General features: G+C 43.1%; 1 protein-coding gene across 3 annotated transcripts in view; it reads left to right on the forward strand.

Moving 5' to 3' along the window:
* insrb (insulin receptor b) overlaps positions 1 to 20,582 on the forward strand; it is a 46,287-nt gene extending 25,705 nt beyond the window's left edge. For all 3 annotated transcript variants that reach the window (XM_068743175.1, XM_068743176.1, XM_068743178.1), the window contains 21 exons: positions 6,075 to 6,283; positions 6,405 to 6,538; positions 10,461 to 10,600; positions 10,807 to 10,951; positions 11,046 to 11,260; positions 11,489 to 11,615; positions 12,022 to 12,272; positions 12,936 to 13,103; positions 13,191 to 13,389; positions 14,712 to 14,844; positions 15,130 to 15,283; positions 15,680 to 15,828; positions 17,131 to 17,287; positions 17,435 to 17,531; positions 17,613 to 17,680; positions 17,763 to 17,992; positions 18,235 to 18,345; positions 18,436 to 18,598; positions 18,682 to 18,811; positions 18,890 to 19,024; positions 19,666 to 20,582. In XM_068743175.1, coding sequence (XP_068599276.1) covers positions 6,075 to 6,283; positions 6,405 to 6,538; positions 10,461 to 10,600; positions 10,807 to 10,951; positions 11,046 to 11,260; positions 11,489 to 11,615; positions 12,022 to 12,272; positions 12,936 to 13,103; positions 13,191 to 13,389; positions 14,712 to 14,844; positions 15,130 to 15,283; positions 15,680 to 15,828; positions 17,131 to 17,287; positions 17,435 to 17,531; positions 17,613 to 17,680; positions 17,763 to 17,992; positions 18,235 to 18,345; positions 18,436 to 18,598; positions 18,682 to 18,811; positions 18,890 to 19,024; positions 19,666 to 20,020 — 3,470 coding nt within the window. In that variant the 3' untranslated portion in view covers positions 20,021 to 20,582. The remainder of the gene's footprint in view (positions 1 to 6,074; positions 6,284 to 6,404; positions 6,539 to 10,460; positions 10,601 to 10,806; positions 10,952 to 11,045; positions 11,261 to 11,488; positions 11,616 to 12,021; positions 12,273 to 12,935; positions 13,104 to 13,190; positions 13,390 to 14,711; positions 14,845 to 15,129; positions 15,284 to 15,679; positions 15,829 to 17,130; positions 17,288 to 17,434; positions 17,532 to 17,612; positions 17,681 to 17,762; positions 17,993 to 18,234; positions 18,346 to 18,435; positions 18,599 to 18,681; positions 18,812 to 18,889; positions 19,025 to 19,665) is intronic.
* Positions 20,583 to 21,075: the final 493 nt, after the last annotated feature.

Here is a 21,075-nt window from a genome sequence, read left to right on the forward strand (position 1 = left end):
GATAATTTCATTAACATATTCAATTAATAAATGTATTGAAACAAAAACAATAATTAAATACAAAGTAATCTGAATTATTTAATAAGATCCTGCTTTAAGAAAGCGTGTGTTCTTAACTCAGCGGCTTGGACCAAAAATAAGATGAAAGGTTTCTTATTGGCTATGTCAAACATTCAATGTAATTTATCATTTCAGAAAACCAAACTTGGTAGTCCTTGAATAAAAGAAATGAATGAATAAAAGAAGTAACAAATACACCCATGTGCACATTTACACATATAACAGAAAGGGGAAAACAGATCATGTTGCTTTTTAAATGTGTGTTTTGGTGAATGTAAACATGATGATGATACTTACTAAAATCAGTGTGAGATGATTTAAGACAGAAACATATTACCGGTAATAATGAAGGATCTACTGGCTGCTCCATGTGTTATGGTTGCCATGGAAAAACGGTCTCTGCCTTTATGATTTATAGTAATTAGATATTTTTTGTGCGTGGAAATTTAACTTGTGCCATCTGTGTCCTATTGATGACGTTCCAACATTTGTAAGCCTTATCTTTTCTGAAACTTCTGATGTTTTTGAATGAACCGTATGCCTCGTCTCCCATTGTTTATGCACCTCGGTGTGTGTGTGAACATACTGCATGTATATGAATACTTCCCTGTGTACCATAGCTCTGTTCAGTGTAATGCTGTGAATATGAAATTAGACAGCCAGCATCTGCACTGCAGCCGTCCCTCCCAGGCCCTCACACAGCTGGGTAGAATGCACTGTAGCTCAATGTATGGAAAACAATCTGCCTCTCTGACATAAGGGGGACGTGGATGAAGTCGCCTGGTCTATCAAAGGAGGCGTTGATGGGCTATCAAGCAGCCTTACAGTAAGAAGCCAAGTTTGGGTATCTTAAATATTATTCACATGATAAGGCTGTGCAGCATGAAGGCAATCGAAACATGAAGGAGTGTCCATTTTGGCCTGAAATGGATAATTCAGAACAATTATGAAGACAAAACAAGGAGCTCACACCTACGGTAAATGGCGGGATGCTTCTGCAGCTCTTGTAGCCCCACCAGCTTTAAGATTGTGCCAAGTCCTTAACCCAACTAAAGACCAAAGCCCTTGAAACGAGAGGGAAACGGGAGAAAGATTGTGTGGGCAAAGTGGAAAAGAGAAGGAATCTGTTACAATCAACTCTTTGATAAACATTAATGCCAACTGAGGACACAGAAAGAGGGAGAGCCATCTGAGTTCTCTTAGCCTGTTTCCCCCTCTCTTTCTGCAGTTAATTTGAGGAGATAATGGGCCATTGAGGCAGAAAAGGAAAGCTTTAAAACCCCTTAGTCATGACTGGACCAGCACTTAGTGCCTCTTATTAAATTACACAAATGAAGGGGTGTTTATCTGAGCATGACTGCAATCCAGACATTTGTGCATAGAATATGTATTTCAAGATGTTATATCACGGATGTTTCTGATCGTATGTCCACTTTTTTTGCAGAAGATATGACAGGAAGACAGTTTTAGTAACCAGTTGTTTCACGTGTTTTCAGCTTGACTGACTGCTGCAGGGGAAAAGTCTTGGATTATTAGCTGGTGCTCAGAGATTAGCATCTCCCACCATTCTCAGAATAAGATAGACGTGTGTGTGTGATTGTCGTTGGTGGGGATGTAAAGGAAAATCAAAAGGCCGGTGATGATGCCGATGTCTTGTATTATAGATGAATGTGCTCCCGCTGCCTCTCTTCATCACCTTCCCAATATCACCAAACTGCCCAGTCAGCAAAACCTGCTAGACCAGTGTGTGTGTGTTTGTGTATCAGAGAGAGCGAGCGCTCGTATGTTCATCCCAGCCATGTCTAAATCAGGGTTTGGTTTTTTTTGCATGGTGTGAGAGAAAGATGTTGTCATCTGCACTAGTTCATGTATAAATGTGTGTGTGGTCCCGGCTTGTCTGTGTTTGTGCGCGTGTATTTCAAGTTTGTATTGACAATGTCAGGGAAGAAGTCCAGCCAGCAGCACGTTCTGCGGCCGGCCAAATTAAAGATGTGGCACAGTGAATGGAAGAAGAAGAGGGATGGGGGGGTTTAGGTGGAATGAACAGTAATACAAGGGAAGAGGAGGACCATCAGTGAGGGCTGTATTGATCGCTGAGTGCATCACAGCCTCCCCTACCTTTGCCTACTTTTCACTTGTCACTGCCTTTTTTACGGATGTTTCGACGTCATCATAAATGGCGTATGGAACCACGTGGGCATTACGCGACGCACATAACTCATAACTTGAGAGACTTTTATGCAATCTGATTCTGTGGCTTTCTAAATAAGCAAATTTATCACCTGGGGCGAGACACTGCGGCTGGGCGGAACAGCTGGAGAAGGGAAACGAGTCGAGGAGGGTCGAGAGGAGGCGACAGACTGAAAAACATCAAGGAGAAGGGAGTCCAGAGCTTAAAGAGACAGAGAGAGGAGACGGTGTGGCTTCTACGATAAAAGACGAGACACAAACGGTGACTGGAGGGGAATTTTAGAAAAGCCTGTTGGGTGCATGCAGCTAATTACTGCAGACAGTCTATGTCTGGACTCATCTCCATGGTAACCAGATGGGCTGCCAGGGCTGGCCAGCACACAGGAAGGCACAGACAGAGAAATCAATGAACACACACTCACAAAGGAGGGAGTGAAATCATGTTTATTAAGCTCGATTCACTTTTTTTATACCTGTCGACCCTACGTTGAGATGATTCATTGCTGGAGCAGCTGTCAACAAAGAGCTAACTTTTCATACATAACAGGATATTTACACTTCCCTGGTTTGAGATTAGGGAAGTTTGATTTTATGACATTGGAATAAATGTTTCTTACAACAGTCTGGTCCACATGGAACAAAAGCCTTGAAAATGACCAGTTTCTTTTTTTTCGTGTGTGGCGACTGACATAGCGCTGCCTTCATCTCCAGTGCGTGAACCCGTCGACATGTTGAGACAGGCATGCTGATCTCTTCTTGAAGGATTGTTCTTGTATGTATGTATTATAGACAGAAAAAGAAGCTCTGCAAGGCTACAATTTTTACATTCTTTTCGCCTGTCATTGTGTGTATTGGAGAGGGAAATGTAAGCGCTTGGAGTGAATAAAGGTTCGTGTGACATATACAAGGAACGGCGCTGAATAGAGGCCGCTGCATGAACTAATTGGGTTTGATTGATAATAATAAAGATATAACATGGAACAAAAACACAACACTCATCCCGCCACTGATTACATTTATCACCAACAATTTTACAATGCTAGCGATGAACACGCTCAGAAGCAGAACTCCGTCTCTGTTTGAGCAGTTACTTGTATTTGTTTGCGTACGTGCCTGTATGTACATTGTCATATTCTCACCTTCACAGCAATCTGTAAGTCTTTGTTTAACCCCCCGTCCCTGCTTTACTCTTTCATGGAGAATGTCTTACATCAGATCACTCGACGCATTTATAGCGGCGCTTTTGAAGCTGAGGATCCCCTCTGTGGCCAAATATAGTTAACACGCTGCTAGCAGCTTCGCGGGCGCGCGCGCCTGTTCTCCCGAGTGACTGCCTCTAGGGTAAAACGTGTTTGTTATTGTTCCCAGCACTTCACCTGTAGACAACACTGCCAATTAAAGGGGAGGTTTTATGTGTTAAGAGCAGGAAGTGTTGCAGAGTGTGGGCTGCATGCTATTTGCTGCCCAGCTTCTCCAATGTTCCTTCCCTGGGGAGAGCCGGGGTTCTTTACTGCCATGGCCAAATGAAAGGTAAACACAACACACCTTTGATCAGACTTTGAGTGTGTGTGTGTGTGTGTGTGTGTGTGTGTTGAGCTTAATGAGAGATAAGCTCTCCAGGATGCTCCAGCATGCTCCTTCCACTGCTCTTGTTGTTGAAGCATGAGCCTGAACCCATGCCCCCCCCCCCCCCCCCCCCCCCCCCATACAGGCAGCATGAAAACAAAACAAGGCGTATGAATGAAAGTGGGAGGGGCTGTGCGGCCTAGAAAGGCAGGCAGATAGAGAGATAGAGAGATGGTGGTGCAGGGCAGGGTGAAGCTGTGGTACACAGAAGAGGGCCGTGGAGTGGGAGGGAATGAATGAGCGAGGGAGCTGACTGGACGATGTTTGGCATATCCGTGAGCAGAATGAGGAATAATACTCCTGCAGTAGTGGGGATATCCTACTATCGTGTTTCCCGCTGAGAAAGCAGCAGGAAACAGAATAAACACACATCAGATCAATAAAGCAACAACAAACCAGAGGTAGATAATTCAATTATAGCACGTTTCTAAAGCTGGAGGAAAAGCTTCAGCAGCATCTGTGCTGGCTCATTCCTGGAGCGGCATTGGATTCGTCACCCCCCCCCCCTCGTCTGCCCCAGCAAGGCCAGGGTTAACCCTGGGTGGCTCTCCTCCCCAACATGGAAGAGACCATTGAATGGCTGCCTCCCTCAGTCAGCGAACACATTGGCTGAGACCGAGGGTGGATCTGGAGCTGGAGCAGCACTCTGGCATGGATCCGCACCTGGAGTTGGATCTGCACGCTGCATCAGCTCCCTGCTCCCTGCCGTGGTCACACACACACACACACACACCACACACACACACACACACAGCACAGTGGATGAGGGGTGGGGGGGTTGAGGGAGAGCTGTGCATTTTTTCCTCTGGGGCAGAGTAGCGTGTGCACTGTGGTAGATTTAGTAGCTTGTTAGAAAGAAATGTTATTGAGCAGCCCCTACATGACCCCCCCCCATGTCAGAGATAGTTTTTTTTTCTGTGTCTGTGGTTTTAACCCGCACTGCCTTTCACCATTGTTTTTTTCTCTAACCTTATTCTCCCGCCCTTTACTCTCCCCTCAAGAATCTGTTCTGTCCTGTGTGCATTTATTCAGGCAGCACTTGGTGTGTGTGTCTGTGTGTGTGTGTGTGTGTGTGTGGGGGGGGGGTCCACAGGGATGGCAGGTGGGATCCACAGGGATGGCATACAGTGACTTTAATCTAACAGATGCACCGTTCTAAACACTGTTTCTTTCCTTTTTGTAGCAGGGAGCCATCGCTAATATCCAGTCAGTTACGTTGTTTTTTTCAACAGTCGTGAATATTAGCCCAGTGTCTCTGTATGTTCACCGCTAAGGGACCGAAAGCAGGCATGAATGATATGAAATGCTTATAGCCTGTTGATTGACCTAGATCTGCTTCTTGCCCTGACACTTTCTGGTTCACTTGGCACTCGATATCAAAGCTGACAGCATAGTGAGAAACGTGGTGAGCGATGGTGAACGCAGAGCCCAGTTGGAGGTCGTGACCCAGATATTTTGCCGTCTTTCTCTGTGGAAACTGAATAAAAGGATTAGACACTTAAAACCCAGAGAGTTTTGGATGCTTTAATGAACACCAGGACTCGAGTCACTCCATGAATCTTGTACTTATTGTTTAAAGGTGCATCTTGAAGCCTCAGAGCTGCATTGTGATTGTTTAAATCAATACGTAAGGTTGGTAAAAAGGGCATTTTCTGGTATCAGGTGAAATCTCATGAGACTTTCCTGCCTTTGGTACAATATATTAATTAACAGCTAGTTTTTTTAGAATCAGACAGGGCTCAGGTCAAAACTGACTGATATCCAGTCACAACTGACACACGGACTCATTCACCAAATGCTTAACCTGAAACCTTGGAAGGATCGAGTGTTGTCTAGCTGCATTTTGATCTTCCTCCTTCTCGTGTAAGTACATCCCCACTGTGTCTACTTAAACACTCTCTTTCCCTTTTTATTTTTATGCCCTATGAAGCCTTATTTGCCAGACAGGAATGAAGATCGAGACAAGCATCCTACCTAAATACAGCTCGCTGCTGTTTATTTCATATTTGTTTTTTGTTTTCCTTATCCCTGCAGGGTATTTGTGTTTTTCAGAATTTTTGTTCAATCCTCTGCGCTACTACTCATCTCCATCTAGTTATAAAGTGACTTTAAGATAATAATAGTTGGAGTCCTCGTGTATCTAACCTGTTATTAACCATTTCTTTTCCTCTCCCCTCACCCCTTTTGTCTTATTTCAGTGTGCTTGGATAACTGTAAGCACGGTGCGTGTAGCCTCCAGGGCCAGTGCTGCCATGACCAGTGCCTCGGCGGCTGTTCTGAACCTGGTAATGCCAGCAGCTGCGTGGCCTGCAGGAACCTCCAGCACGGGAATAGCTGCGTGGAAAAGTGTCCTCCTGGATACTATATCTTCAGGGGCTGGCGCTGCGTCAGCTTCTCCTTCTGCCAGGTTGGTAATGAACTGGAATTATAGTTCGGAAATTAACACGTATCATTTTTCACATATATATGGACACATACTGTTATATACACATATGCTTTATATGTATTTTTGTTGTCGTTAACTCAAGGAACTCCACAACCAATGTAGGCTGATTAAGAAATTCGACCAGGACCGGGAGCCGGGCTGCCGTGAATACGTCATCCACGATGGGGCCTGTGTTCCAGAGTGTCCGTCTGGATACACCACTATCAACTCCACCACGTATGTCTACCTCAAACACAGCGGCACACCCTTCATGTGCCACTATAAACACTGCCGAGTTATTGATGGTGGTCATCATTACATGATTGTAGACGCTAACAGTCACTCCTCCGTGACTGCAACAGAGCAAGTGGATTGTAGTGACTCATCACACTTAGTGACATTTGCTCACCAGAGATCAGGGTGTTTGGAAGTCAATCAAACGATAAGACAGAAGCGTTTTGCAATATGGAAAATGTCTGTGTGGAGGGCAGCCGGGCTGCTGAGAACAAATAACCGAGAAGAAAGAAAAAGGCAACATTTCACCTGCTTCTCTGTTTGCCTCGTTGTCAAATATAAAGAGTGCTGTTTAGCTGGTAAAACATGCAGGCTAGTTTGAATAGAAGGTAAACGGGGTTCTCACAGTATTCCTCGTCATTCATTTTAAATGTTTTACAAAAACTAATTCATTATGATTTGGTAATAAAAATAAAAATAAAGTCTCAGGAACATGTTGTCTGTTTTATGAAGGAGAGAGTATGACAGACAGGTTTAAAGTGCTGTCAGCCCAATATTGCTATGGCACACAATGCAAAGGTGCAATAAAGGTGCAATAAAGATGCAAGGCTACATCATGTCGTGTGCAAATAAGTCCTCTAATCTCATTTGCAGTAATTGAGTGTCTGGTGTTTTCTCAGCCTCTGTCACATTCTGTTCCCGATGATTACACAGCTGGAGGAAGTCAAAGCTTCACCAAACTGACTGAAAAAAAAAAAGGGGAACACCTGCCCACAGCAGCTTCAACATTTTCAACATGCAAATTAAATGCATGAATGTCATTAACTTAAAATGGAGCTGGGACACTAATTCTAATCACGCAGAAGTGTTGATTTTCTTTGGAAGTGAGTTAGAAAGGTTCACTGGAGGGAAACAATGTGCCTGGCCAATTACGTTCCCACTGAAAGAATTGTTCAGCAGGCTCAACGTTGCACTCTGTCGGGGACTTGTTAACTTCGACGGGTTGAGTGGTTCATATAAGATTTAATGTGAACCGGTTGCGAGCCAGTAATTACTGATAGTGAGCATTTGGTGGATGAATTGAGCCAGTTAGGATAACAACAAAAATGCACTGACTGAGACGCTGATGTTTAGACTGAAGGATGCTTCGGGGTGTCTGTAACAGCAGTAAAGCTCATTGTTTAAGGGTCTGTATATCAGACTAGGGCAAAGATCACAGGACCAAAGACCTGGAAATGATATTTGTATTCATGCACAGACACCCTAATAAAAGTGGCGGCCGGGTGCTTTGAATGTAGAAGCAACCTCAAACGCTCTGAGCATCTCACCTGCTCCTGTTTAGGACACAGCTTTATTTACATGTACAACAAGCAAGGGTATGACCTTACCATTTTTCTGGTAGTAAACAGGGGAAGAGAAGCATCACTATCTGGACTTTGAAGTCATGTTTCCACTCTGTGCTACGGGCTCAACCTAACTCAAAACTAAACTAATAAGATTATTAGGTAAACGACACATATTCTCTAATCATTGAATTTCACCCCATACATTAGAAATAGTAAGGACATTTAAAACCAGCATGACTCTCTCAAAGTGTGTGTGTATTTGATTTTCCCTTCCTTGCTGCTGGGGGTTATCAGATGCTTAGACAGAAAAGAACATTGCTTTAGGCCTCTGTCACAAACCCTGACGCATAATTGCAAATGGCTTCCTTTGTGTGTGTGTGTGTGTGCACGCTTTTATTGCATTCTAGTCTATACCACACACTACACAATAGAAGATGCTTTTCTTTTTTTCATTGGGTTCCTGTTGCAGTTGTAACATTAGAGGCTCTGCCTTTTTAACTGCCATGACTTCATTACATCATTAAGGCGAGAACAAGCATCATCACACACATTCAAATAGTCAGGGAGATGACACACGTGGTATATGCATGCAAGTGCACTCTAATTAACAAGTATTAGAGATGTTGGGGTGTAAGGAAAAAGGACATCGGACTTAGAATAAGAGACACTCAATCATCAGCTAAAACGCAGCAGTGTATGTTCGCATGCGACGACACGTCTGATTTTGGAAGCCGATCATCAGCTCCAATCTCTGGATGGCTAAACAGTCAGACAGATTAACACTGCCTCTGTTCCAGCTGCCATTATCTCCAGCCGCTTTGCCTGTATGTCTGTGTTTTTCAGTACAAAATCACAAAACATTCCCTTTTCCTACACTGCAAAACGAGAGTATTACTTCTGAGATGCTTAATATGCAATTTTCCACGAGGGAGGAAGAGACACGCATACTATCGATGATTTTGTCTTCTTCTCGCTTTTGTTTGAGAGTGGTCATGACGGGATGTTTCCATTTACTCAGAAGTCATAGAGGGGAAACAGTGATTTGGTTTTTGTAACTAGGAGAAGCCAGGTGTGTAATGGGTCGTGTGACGATCTCAGGCTAGTAATGAAAAGTCAGATACACCCCTGGAGCAGAGATTCGTGTCATTTTGGTGAATGGCATTTTTAACGCAGCATGGCTGCTTGGGGGGGAAAGAATGGGAATGATTTGTGTGTGTGTGTGTGTGTGTGTGTGTGTGTGTGTGTGTGTGTGTGTGTGTGTGTGAGTGTGTGTGTGTGCGCGTGCGTGCTTCCTGGAGAGGGGATTATAATAAGAGTTGAATAAACATGAAATTATATCAGGGTGAATATACAATGGCAGTTCATTCACAGCTTGTTTGGTTTCTGCCGTGAACAGCAGCCTCCTTTGTTAGCTGTTCCCCCGGGCCACAGGTTGAGAATTACAAATTTGCCTGCCAAGACTTCTGTTTCATTTCTTTGTTTCAATCTTTGTTTCAAGCTTTTTTTTTAAAGCCTGATGGGAACGGTTTCACATTATGTTCTAGTGAGCCGGTGTCACCCCCTGCAATCATCTGATTTGTGGGTATATTCACCTGGAAAGACGACAGATTTTGGCCAAGCTATCATTAGAGTAATATGTAAAGGGTTGCTGAAGCCGACCTGCCATAATAAACACTTTAGTTTATGTCTCGGGCGTATCTTTTGTGTTCTGGGATGTCAAAGCCGAAAGCAAAATTAAACACAGGGATTATTTTCTTTTGCGAGATCTCCAAATGAAAGTAATCGTCGGTGAATGAAGCGTTGAGTCTTCTGCTGTGGGTGAATCCTTGTGCTCATGAGTCATGCCCCGCCCTTTGTGAGTGCATTTTTCTGAAAGGCAGCATCATCAATGCTTCATTTCTCTGTGTACTTGTGTGTGTGGCTGCATGTCTAAACACATTTCCAAGGAGAGGACTCTCATTGAACTAAGCTTTGTGTACATTCATGCTAATGAAAAGGAAACAGACTCACATGTCGATGAGATTGATTGATTTTATTCCACTCATCAAAGCCCGCTGATTCATTATGGGGAATATCAAATTGATCGAGGCAGTTAGAAATTCACCTCTGAGCGCATCACATCTCTGACTTGCCCCAGCCCACGTCATATCAACATGTCCCTGAACATTCCTACCTCCCACCTGTAAATTCTGCTTCATTCCATTTCTGATGCATGCACGCAGAAGCATTCGTGGTATTTCTCCCGGCCCACTCTCCTAAACAAGTGTGTTGTTTTCATCAACTGAAGTCTAATTGCTGTTCTGTTTCCAAGCGTCCTGCCACAAAATGATTCTGTTCTACAGTTCTTGGTTTTTATGACCCTTTTAGCCCAAGTTTGATAGAATTTGAATTATATCGGGCATAGCTATTAATTGTGATTAAATTATGATTAAGTCAGTCATCTGTTATGATCTGCATCAATAAGGTGCGCTACTCTATCAGCCAGTAATTACTGCATTAAATGACCATTGGGACTCACTCACACACGCTTGCCTCTGTGATGCATTAATGGTTTAATCTGTGTGCATGTCTCTTTGCAGGTTGACCTGTTCACCATGTGCAGGCCTGTGCCCAAAACTGTGTGTGGGAAACAAGACGATTGAGTCTGTAACTTCAGCCCAGGCATTGAGAGGCTGCACTGTTCTCCATGGCAGCATGATCATCAAGATTCGAGGAGGGAGTGAGTACTACTCCACCTCACCTCCTGCTGGGCCTCCTTTAGAGGCTTTTTGTTCAAATGCTGCCGGTTTTCATTTCCCCTTGTCTCTAGTTATTAGGGATTTTAGCCATGCACTTTGTCTTTCCATTTAATTGACCATACATTTGTCTTTTGTCATCAACTTTTGGCTGATCAATTTGTCCGTGTGACCAAATGTTTCCTTTCAGATAACATTGCAGCTGAATTGGAGGCTAGTTTGGGCCAGATTGAGGAGATCACAGGCTACCTCTCTGTTCGCAGAGCTTACGCCCTGGTCTCCCTCTCCTTCCTCCGCAAACTACACACCATCAGGGGGGAGCATCTTGATGGAGAGTAAGATGTCTTTTATTGCCCCTCTGTATATATAAATACAAATATGTATGCTATTTATGTATGCATGTATTTATTTTGTATTTGTTTCTGTCAGCATCTATGCTTTTTACGCACTGGACAACCAGAACCTACGTGAGCTATGGGATTGGTCCAAGCACAACCTGACTATTCCCCGTGGTCGCACGTTCTTCCACTATAACTCCAAACTTTGCATGTCTGAAATCAGAAAGATGGAGGAAGTAACAGGAACGAAGGAGCGCAACCTAAAGAATGACATTGCCGCACGTACCAATGGGGACCAAGCCTCGTGTAAGAAAAACGGAATCACATTTTAAAAGAATTAAAGATTTTTATGCTACTATTTTTTTTAACTACTTTGACTTTTTGGATTTTATTTGTAAGCTTTGAGGCTCAAGCTTATTTCTCTCTTTCTTCCGAGCAATGACATGTTTGTCTCACTGTGTTGTTTGACGCTCAACTGTTCATTTGCTAATTTACCAAAGGCATGTGCTGAGCATTGTCTGTTTTACCCTTTAGGTGAGACCAAGGTGCTGAAATTCACTGCGATCAAGACCACATCAAATATGATTATTTTGAAGTGGGAGCCCTTCTGGCCTTCAGACTATAGAGATTTACTCGGCTTCATGGTTCTGTACAAAGAGGCGTAAGTATTTGATAAAAGTTAAATGGATGGAAATGACATGATTTACAATTGACAGCTATTACATTTGGCTTGTTCTCATTGTTGCCTTTCATCACATCAGTTCTGATAATATCAGCAATTAAAATAAATAATAGTGACTTTAAAACTTAGTAAACATTTTCTCAGGGATTCCACAAGGGTCAGATATAAGATTATTTTAAAGGGTACTATTGACTTGTGTTCTTTTTTTTTCTTCTCCCTCAGTCTTTATGGCTGTGGAAAATAAGTATTTAGGTTTTTGAAATACTTTGGGAAGATTTATACTTCATGATGACTGAGTAGCTAGAGCGAGAAATAGATGGATGAAATAGGATCAGTTATTTATTATATGAGTTCTTTCTCATTTCCGTAATTCCATCTGCTCCAGGCCGTATAAGAACGTGACAGAGTTCGATGGACAGGATGCGTGTGGATCTAACAGCTGGGCCATCGCTGATGTAGAGCCTCCACCCCGCCCCACTGATGGCAAGAAAGCGGAGAATCCAGCATACTTGATCCAGCCGTTGAAACCCTGGACCCAGTATGCCATTATGATTAAGACTCAACTGTCTGCATCTGATGAGCACCAGGTTCTTGGAGCTAAGAGCGAGATCATCTATGTCCGCACCAATGCCTCCAGTGAGTTACTTATCCCACAAAGTGGATTTTAGTATATTATATTATATTAAAAGTAATTGGAATTAAAGTGACTCTGACTTTGCAATTGGACAATAAAGAAATTAAATACAGAAATGCAAATATTGTGCTTTGGAAGCTCCTGGCTTCATGATGTATTGTGGTGTTTTCATGTAATCAAACACAGTAATTGCATTTTCCAAGGGGGTTTTAAGTTTACATGTAGCCATTCATTTGGTTTTGTTGATTTTTTTGTTTCTAATTTGTTTGAAATCAGTATTACACAAAAACTGGGAAGGATGGGGCATTGGCGAACATAGAATGCATTAAATTGTATTTCCAATTTGGGTACAGAAGACCTATTAAATATTAGTTGTTTTGCAATGTAAATTAGATGACATTTTCTCGGTTTATGGAAAAACTGCAAGACTGATTTCCACAAAACTGTGTGGAGGGGTGGGGCCAGACAAACTTGGCAGGTATGTCCGATTGTTTGACCTTCGTCGAGGTATAAGCTGTACTTACTGCAATTCAAATGTTTGAATTTAGTCTTTGAAGTTTTTCCATAATTATTATTATTATAAGGCTAAGGCCAGTCTAAAAGTAGTCTGGTCAACACCATTGCAGTTGTAATTTGTTGTCGCACTCTTTTTCCATCTCTTTCAGAGCCCTCTGTTCCTCTGGACCCAATTTCCTCTTCCAACTCCTCCTCACAGATCATCTTGAAGTGGAAGCCTCCCACTAGTCCCAATGGAAACATCACCCACTACCGGGTGATCTGTCGTAAGCAGCCTGAGGACAGTGACCTTTACAAGTTTGACTACTGCCTTCAAGGTTAGTATCCAAAGTTTGTCATGTTTATCTCTGCCTATTTGACTGTTAATTTAAAAAGAAAATTGCACACCAATTTCTTCTGTGCAGGAATGAAGCTCCCATCTCGTACTCCAACCCACCTGGACAGTGAGGATGAGCAGAAGTGGAACCACACTGATGAGCCAACCTCAGGGGGAAGGTGCTGTGCCTGCCCCAAGACAGATAATCAGCTAAAGAAGGAGCAGGAGGAGATTGAGTACCGCAAGACATTTGAGGACTACCTGCACAATGAAGTTTTTGAGATCAGGTAGACATCCCATATTAGATTACCATTTCCAAATTGAGGATGTTTTTGATGTACAAAAATGTTTTCTAAAAATAGCTCACCATAGCACCACATACTAGTGGGTTGCATCTACTTTGTTTTAAGTTTAAGGAAGCAAACCACAGACAAAGACGCCTTGCTGCTGGAGGACATTGAGTGGACACTTGACCTTGCATGTGTTTTACGTACAGGACATTACTGAGAAACTGAACCATTTGAACTGTGAACTGCAAAACTGTTACTGGCGTAAGTGCTCTAAATGCATTTAAAGCCCAGATGAACATTTTCTCTGTGTACTTACAGAGAAGAAGGCGCCGCACTTCTCTGTGCAGATTGTGCTGAAAGACAATGCTTCTGCGTCTGAGACCTTTGACAAAGTTGCAGAAAAGTGCTCTCAAGTGATAAATTCACTTGAGCAAGAGCGTGAGAACCGGTTTTCTGACCTTCAGCAGTTTGAGCCATTTGTATCATTCATTACCAATCCATGCCTGAACGTGGACGCAACATGCATGACTGAACAACTGTTGATTATTAATATTTATCTGTTTCCTACCTTGTTGACAATTATTGTTAGCAATCTTTAAAGTTAAATTGAGCGTATTTCAGACATGTTTATCAAACTCTTTGCACTAATCAGTACCCGATAAGTAGCTCTCAGTTGCAAAAAGGTTGATGTAAAAGTTCAGAAAATTCCGTCTTATACCCAGCTTAGCACGAGGACTATCTGTCTTTCACGGTTTCTGTTTGTGACACTACAGCAGGCGGCCAAATAGGAGCACTTCTATCCTTTTTTTTCTTCTTTCTTATCCCAGCCACCATGCTGTCCATCTGTATATGGGGGGGGTGGGGGCTTGTTTTTGTGCCCTGCGTTTTGGAGGTCTTGGAGTGGGAGGTGTTGATCGTCGAGGCCCTGCTGCCGCTTTCTCTCCCCCGACACATGGTCCCACAGCCTTTGCGTCCCTAGGAGAGTGTTTACTGTTCCCATTATCATTCATGCCAGTCAGGGGAGCAGTCATGCACACTGCTATTTGGACACACACACGAACAATCAAACTGTCGCACATCTCTGCTGCATTTGAGCACACAGTATTGAATGGTCAAGAGGAGATTGTTATACAAAGAACTCCTCATGCTCTCATTGAGCAAAGCAACAAGGGTAACAGGCACTGCTCAGGAAACTGCAAGGTGACCATCTTGGAAAAAGAAACAGCCCTAATTCATAGCTTAGGTGCACTATAGGTGGCCCATGTCTTGGTGTATGTTCATAAGGTCTAAGAGTCATTGCCCATTTTTTGTCTCTTCAGACCATCTCGTCGGCGGCGCTCAGTGGGAGTTGCCAATGCCACACAATCAACATTCTTCCTCACGACAGCTCCCAGTTGGCCATTTGGTTCGACTGCATCTACTGCTGAAGAAGAGGATGAGGAGGGATCCAAGGTCTCAAACACTGAACCTAAAATTATATGCTCGTCTGCTTTTCCACAAGAAAAAAGAAAACGAATCATGATCCAATTCAGAAATGACCAATGTAGCTACTCGGCTTTCTAAAGTAACACACAGTTAATAGTCACTAAACAAGAACTTTTTTGCATAAATGTGAGTCAAACTAATTTTTAGAACTTTAATAAGCAAATTAAAAGAACAATTATTTTTGTTTTATTGAATTCAACCATAAACCATTTGTGCATGTTGGTTTAATTAGATCTGTCTCTTTTGCTGAAGGTGGAGCTGAAGGTGTTCTTAAAGGAATCAACAGTCATCTCCAGCCTGCAGCATTTTACCAGTTATAAGATAGAGATCATGGCCTGTAACCACCCAACAGACCTCAAACGCTGCAGCTTGGCTACTTGTGTCAGTGCTCGAACTATGCCGGAGGGTAAGAACTAATACAAATCTCTCCCCTCATCATTTGCCAGTTTAGTTGGCTTAAGCAGGTAATGCAATAGGCCTGCAATATATCCTGCTGTCAAAAAATGTCAAATGTACAGTTCTTGGTATGACTTTTTAAAAGGTGCTGATTCAACTATGTTGTCATTTGGCGGCTTAATTTATAATTTAATCATTTTCAGTGGCCTTGGTGATTAGAATAGTCATGTAGTCAAAAATGCATGCCCCTGTCGACAAAAAAAAGCACCTATTATACGCCAAACAATTTATAGAGGCAGTTGGAGAGCTAAGTGACCAACTATGAACACTGGAAAATGCAGTGGTTTACCCTGTATGTGTGCCAAGTTAATAATCAAGTGTTTTTCTTTTGGTCTGGTGCCTGCAGAAAAAGCAGATGAAATCCCAGGCCCAGTGACCCATGAGATAGTGACAGCAGAGCCTCCCTATGTAATGATTAAATGGAATGCACCCCACTCTCCTAATGGCCTCATCATCTTGTATGAAGTGTTTTACAAGAAGGTTGGCGACTCCGAGGTCAGTATCAATCATCTATGAGCATTTAGAAGTGTGAGAGTGTTATGCTTATTGTTTTTGTCCTAATTTGAAGACACAAGCGAGGGAAGGACAGAGCCCCCAGGAATGATCTGAATGTAATCTGTAGGTAGGAAAGGCACAGGGCTTAAAGGGCAGAGGAGAATTTATTTAGTTTTGGCCTATATACTGTATGTGTAAAAAAATAGAGTGAAATAATCCATCCATTTTTGGAGGTGGGAAGAAACCAGAGAACCCTGAGAGAACCCACACAGACACAAGGAGAAAATGCAAACTGAGGCGGGACGGTGGTGTAGTGGGTAGCGCATTAATTTCCCAGGTGCCGGGTTCGTATACTATCTATGCGGAGAGTGTAAAACAGAATTTCCCAATTGAGGGGCGAGTTAAGTAAAATAAATCTTAGATTTATAAAGGAACAAAATAAACATTTTGTTTACTAACTCCCAATACCTCTATGTGTTTTGATGTGCTCTGCTGCATGCATTATTATTTTTGTGCATTTGTGTGCACAAGTCAGTGTGTGACAGCGCGTAAAATGTGTTGTTGTTGTTGTTGTTTGACGTAAACACAGGATTTAATCTGTAATTGCTATTCGTTGTTGCACTGCCGGACCCAAAGAGCCAGTAGCAGTGTTGTTGCCATAGTGACAGAGGCAGGAAGAAAGACTAGCATGCAGTGCCTGGGATGGACTACATTTTCAGTGCACTGCACCACTAACAGGATGCTCACTAACACACCCTGCTTCTAAGGAGGATCCGGATCTTTTCTTTTTTTTTCTCGTTCAATTATTCGGGTTATCTCACAGCGGTGGCGTACAGTATGTCAAACACATATTTAATAAAGACCTCTCACTGAGTTCTGCACTGTCGTTGGGTCTGGAGCTTGTATAACTTGGCTGAAATTACTTGACTGACGGTTTTCCAGATTCATTTCATTCAAACTGAAAGTCATTCACATTTGAGCCTCATAAGTCATTTTAGTCTTTAATATGTGATAGAAACAGCCTCAGAGGCAGCAGCGTGTCCCCTGAGCCGGTCCCAAGCCCGGATAAATGCAGAGGGTTGCGGCAGGAATGGCGTCCGGCATAAAACTTTGCCAGAATTAATCATGCAATCGACTAGAAGGTGGATTTTCTGTGGCGACCCCTGAAGGGGCGGGACGAGCCGGAGGAGGAAGAAGAAGCATCTGAAGGACTGAGAGAATGAAGGGTTAAATGTTAACACTCATCATTATTTGGTTTTCATCTCTCATACTGAAATGTGTTTCCCCCGTCACCCACTCCAGGTCCACACAGCCTGTGTGTCACGGCCGGGCTACGTCAAGTCAGGTGGTACGAAGCTTTCGCTTGTGCAGCCTGGAAACTACAGCGTGAGGGTCAGAGCCACGTCCTTGGCAGGAAATGGCTCCTTTACAGAAACCACGTATTTCTTCATGCCTAATCGTAAGACTGCAGGCTATGTGTGCAAGATTTTACTGTAGTCACATGTATTATTGTCGTGCATTATTCACACGTACACTGTTCACTAATGATCATTTAATGCAGATCTGTTGTTGGAAGTGACGCAAACGGTCTTTGTGTTCATTACAGCGGATCCAGGTTTGATTTGGATTGTGATTGGACCAGTCGTCTGCTTTATCCTGCTGCTGTTCGTGGGAGCCGCGGTCTTTGTGATTTTCAAGAAGAAGTAAGATCTTTGTTGCCTAAACAGAGCTTGTTATGCCATTTCACGTCTCGGTGTCTGATGCTTTCTGTGGCTCTGTTACAGGCAAACAGAAGGCCCGACGGGACCTCTCATCGCCTCCTCAAACCCCGAGTACCTCAGCGCCAATGATGGTAAGGAGAACATTATAACAAAAGCGATGGTAGAATGATTTATGAAGTTTACTTCATCAAAATGTTTTATTGTTCCGCGTAGTGTATGTTCCCGATGAGTGGGAGGTGCCACGGGAGAAGATCGTGGTGCTCCGAGAGCTGGGTCAGGGCTCCTTCGGCATGGTGTATGAGGGGATCGCCAAGGATATTGTCAAAGGAGATCCGGACACACGCGTAGCCGTAAAGACTGTGAACGAATCAGCCAGCCTGCGGGAGAGGATTGAGTTCCTCAATGAGGCGTCTGTCATGAAGGCCTTCAGCTGTCACCACGTGGTACGACACTTGACAGACTGCTTTCTCTCTCAGCTTCATCACTGACAAACCCGTTGGGGCTGCTCGCCATTCACGAGCGCGCACTTACAGCTTCCCATCATGATAATGACCGCTTGGCTCCAAAAGCATGTTATACTAAAAATATTAAACGCTTTTACCTTCCTGGTAAACCTGGACCGGTGTTTCTCGTCTATGTCAGCGTCGCCATTGTTTGCATAACGTTGTGTGTTTTCTCCCTGTAGGTTCGTCTGTTGGGCGTGGTCTCCAAAGGTCAGCCCACACTGGTAGTAATGGAGTTGATGACCCACGGTGACCTGAAGAGCTACCTGCGGGGTCTAAGGCCAGATTCTGAGGTATGTGTCGACCGTGGATCTACGAAACTGGGAAGAGATCCTTATTACAGCCAAAGAAAATACGTATTTTATGTTTGTGTGCTTTTGCAGAACAACCCGACTGGTCGTCTACCGCCGACGCTCAAAGAGATGATTCAGATGGCGGCAGAAATTGCGGACGGCATGGCCTACCTCAACGCAAAGAAGTTTGTCCACAGAGACCTGGCAGCCAGGAACTGCATGGTGGCGGAAGACTTCGCCGTCAAGATTGGAGGTTTATATCGCAGCTAAAGCTTCACCTCTTACTTGTGGTTGAATGAAATCAGTTGTCACAGCACGTGTTCACTGCTTCCACAGACTTTGGGATGACCCGAGACATTTATGAAACTGACTACTACCGTAAAGGAGGGAAGGGACTACTTCCTGTCAGATGGATGGCTCCAGAGTCTCTGAAGGACGGAGTCTTCACCGCCCACTCCGACTGCTGGTATGTCACAGCTCAGGGATTACATTCCTGATTACGTTTGTAGGGCATTCATTCTCACGTGTTTGTGTGTGTCTGCAGGTCATTTGGTGTTGTTCTGTGGGAGATCAGCACGTTGGCAGAGCAGCCTTATCAGGGTCTGTCCAACGAACAGGTTCTGAAGTTTGTCATGGATGGAGGATACCTGGACCAGCCGGACAACTGCCCCGAGAGGATGTGAGTCTAACACATTGACACGGTAGAAAATCTGAGCTCTACGAGCACTTCGTGGATCCTTTACAGCTGATAGAAACAGATTAAAAGAACTCGAAATAACTCAGATCTTCAAAGAAATACGGATTGGACAATAATCTTTTAATTAATGGACAGGATCACAAAAACCCAATCATTATTGCTAACGGCACATGCTGTCTAATTGTATTATAACTCACATTTAAAATAAAAAACAAAGTTAGAAATTCCACATGGGGAAAAAAAAGATGCAGAAGTGCAACACCACACAAACAAATATTATAAGAGACGACAAACAGGGCTTGCATTATCATGAACAGGAAAATAACGATTTTGTACAATTACACTCAACTCATTTGTAATGTGTTTATCTGTACAATAGAGATAGAGAAAATAGAAATAACAAACACAGAAATATACTTTAAGTATGATTTTTACAATCATTCATCCAGATGTATTTATTTTTTGTACTTCTTTATATTTCAGGCCCTTATACTCTTTACTATCCTACCTGGAGGCTACTAAAGATGAAATCCTTGTCACTTGCTTGACGTCATAGCATTTCTTGTATGTATGGGTCTAGGATTAAGGGTTTAAGCTTGGTCTCCTTTTCCCTGTTATCCCAGGCACAGCCTGATGCAGATGTGCTGGCAGTACAACCCCAAGATGCGGCCGATGTTCCACGAGCTCATTGAGATGCTGCGGGAGGATCTGCACCCATCTTTCCAGGAGGTCTCCTTCTTCTACAGCGAGGAGCACAAGGTCCCAGAGCCAGAGGAGTTTGACCTGGACCTGGACAACATGGAGAGCATTCCTCTGGACCCGTCTTCCTACTCGCAGAGAGAGGAGATCTTAAGCAGGGACAGCGGGCCTTCGGTGGCCCTCAGAGGGAACTATGAGGAGCATGTTCCTTACACACACATGAACGGTGGCAAGAAAAATGGACGAATCTTATCGTTGCCCAGATCCAGCCCTTCCTAACATTTCCTTTTTCCTTAAAGAACTCGTTTAACCCCACGTCTCCTTTTTTCCTCTACCGGTCTGTCTTTTCTGTATCCTTTTCTGAAGCCCTTCAAAATAACCACAGATCTCAGGACTTTTACTTTTCTTCCTCATGGCTGCCAAACAGGCCAGCAAGGGAAATAAACATGGTGTAACACGTTTTTAACTTCCTCCACAATACATTGGACTTTCTATTGCCATACTAGCCGTGTATTGATTTTCATTATTGCCGTGTTTCCAGGACTTAAGATGGAAATGGATAAAACTAGACTGTGAACACAACAAACCTTAGACAACCAAGAAGGCTGCTAACGCCTCTCCTAGACTTGCCCCTCTTCTCCCTTCCAGTCTACTTTTCTGTGCATTTTTCTTCAAGAGAGAGCGTAATACTCAAATTGTGGCCTTTTTATATGTGGCCTATCAACAAAGAGGAGCATCTATCAGCGTCTATACTCGTTTCCTTTTGAACAGTTACTTAATCAGTTTGGAACAGGAGGATGGCTGTCTATTCCTGGAGGAATCTTTTTTTTTGGGGGGGGGGGGGGGGGTCTACAGAATTCCAAACTACACACAGATTTCATTGGGTTTTTGGTGAGATAGTTTTAATTTATTTGCTCTTATTGATATTTGCTCTTTCTTATTCTGTTTTTCTTGATTTTATTTCTGTGTCCTCACGATATGGCTGAAGGATATTTAAACAGTTGAGAATTGGACAAAATAGTTCCTCAGACTGACCAATAGCTGCTGCTCCAATATATTTTAGTGGTTATAGAAATATATATAATATATATAGTATATATGGAATATTGGTATTCATTTACCGATATTTTCTATGTAATAGATAACATATTGATGTTTTTGTAAATAGTTCATATTTGTAATATTTTTTTGCCAGGCTTTGCTTGTATTTTGTTGGCCAGGTTTTTGTCTTTCTGGGTTTTTAAATGTTCCTATTTTTGCAGCCCCTTAAATCACACTATCATCAGCGCTCTCTGTGTCTTAGGCCTACAGTCCACCCTTTGAATACTCGTCTC

This window comes from Brachionichthys hirsutus, chromosome 9 (genome assembly GCF_040956055.1).
Source record: "Brachionichthys hirsutus isolate HB-005 chromosome 9, CSIRO-AGI_Bhir_v1, whole genome shotgun sequence".
NCBI classification, from domain to species: Eukaryota; Metazoa; Chordata; class Actinopteri; order Lophiiformes; family Brachionichthyidae; genus Brachionichthys; species Brachionichthys hirsutus.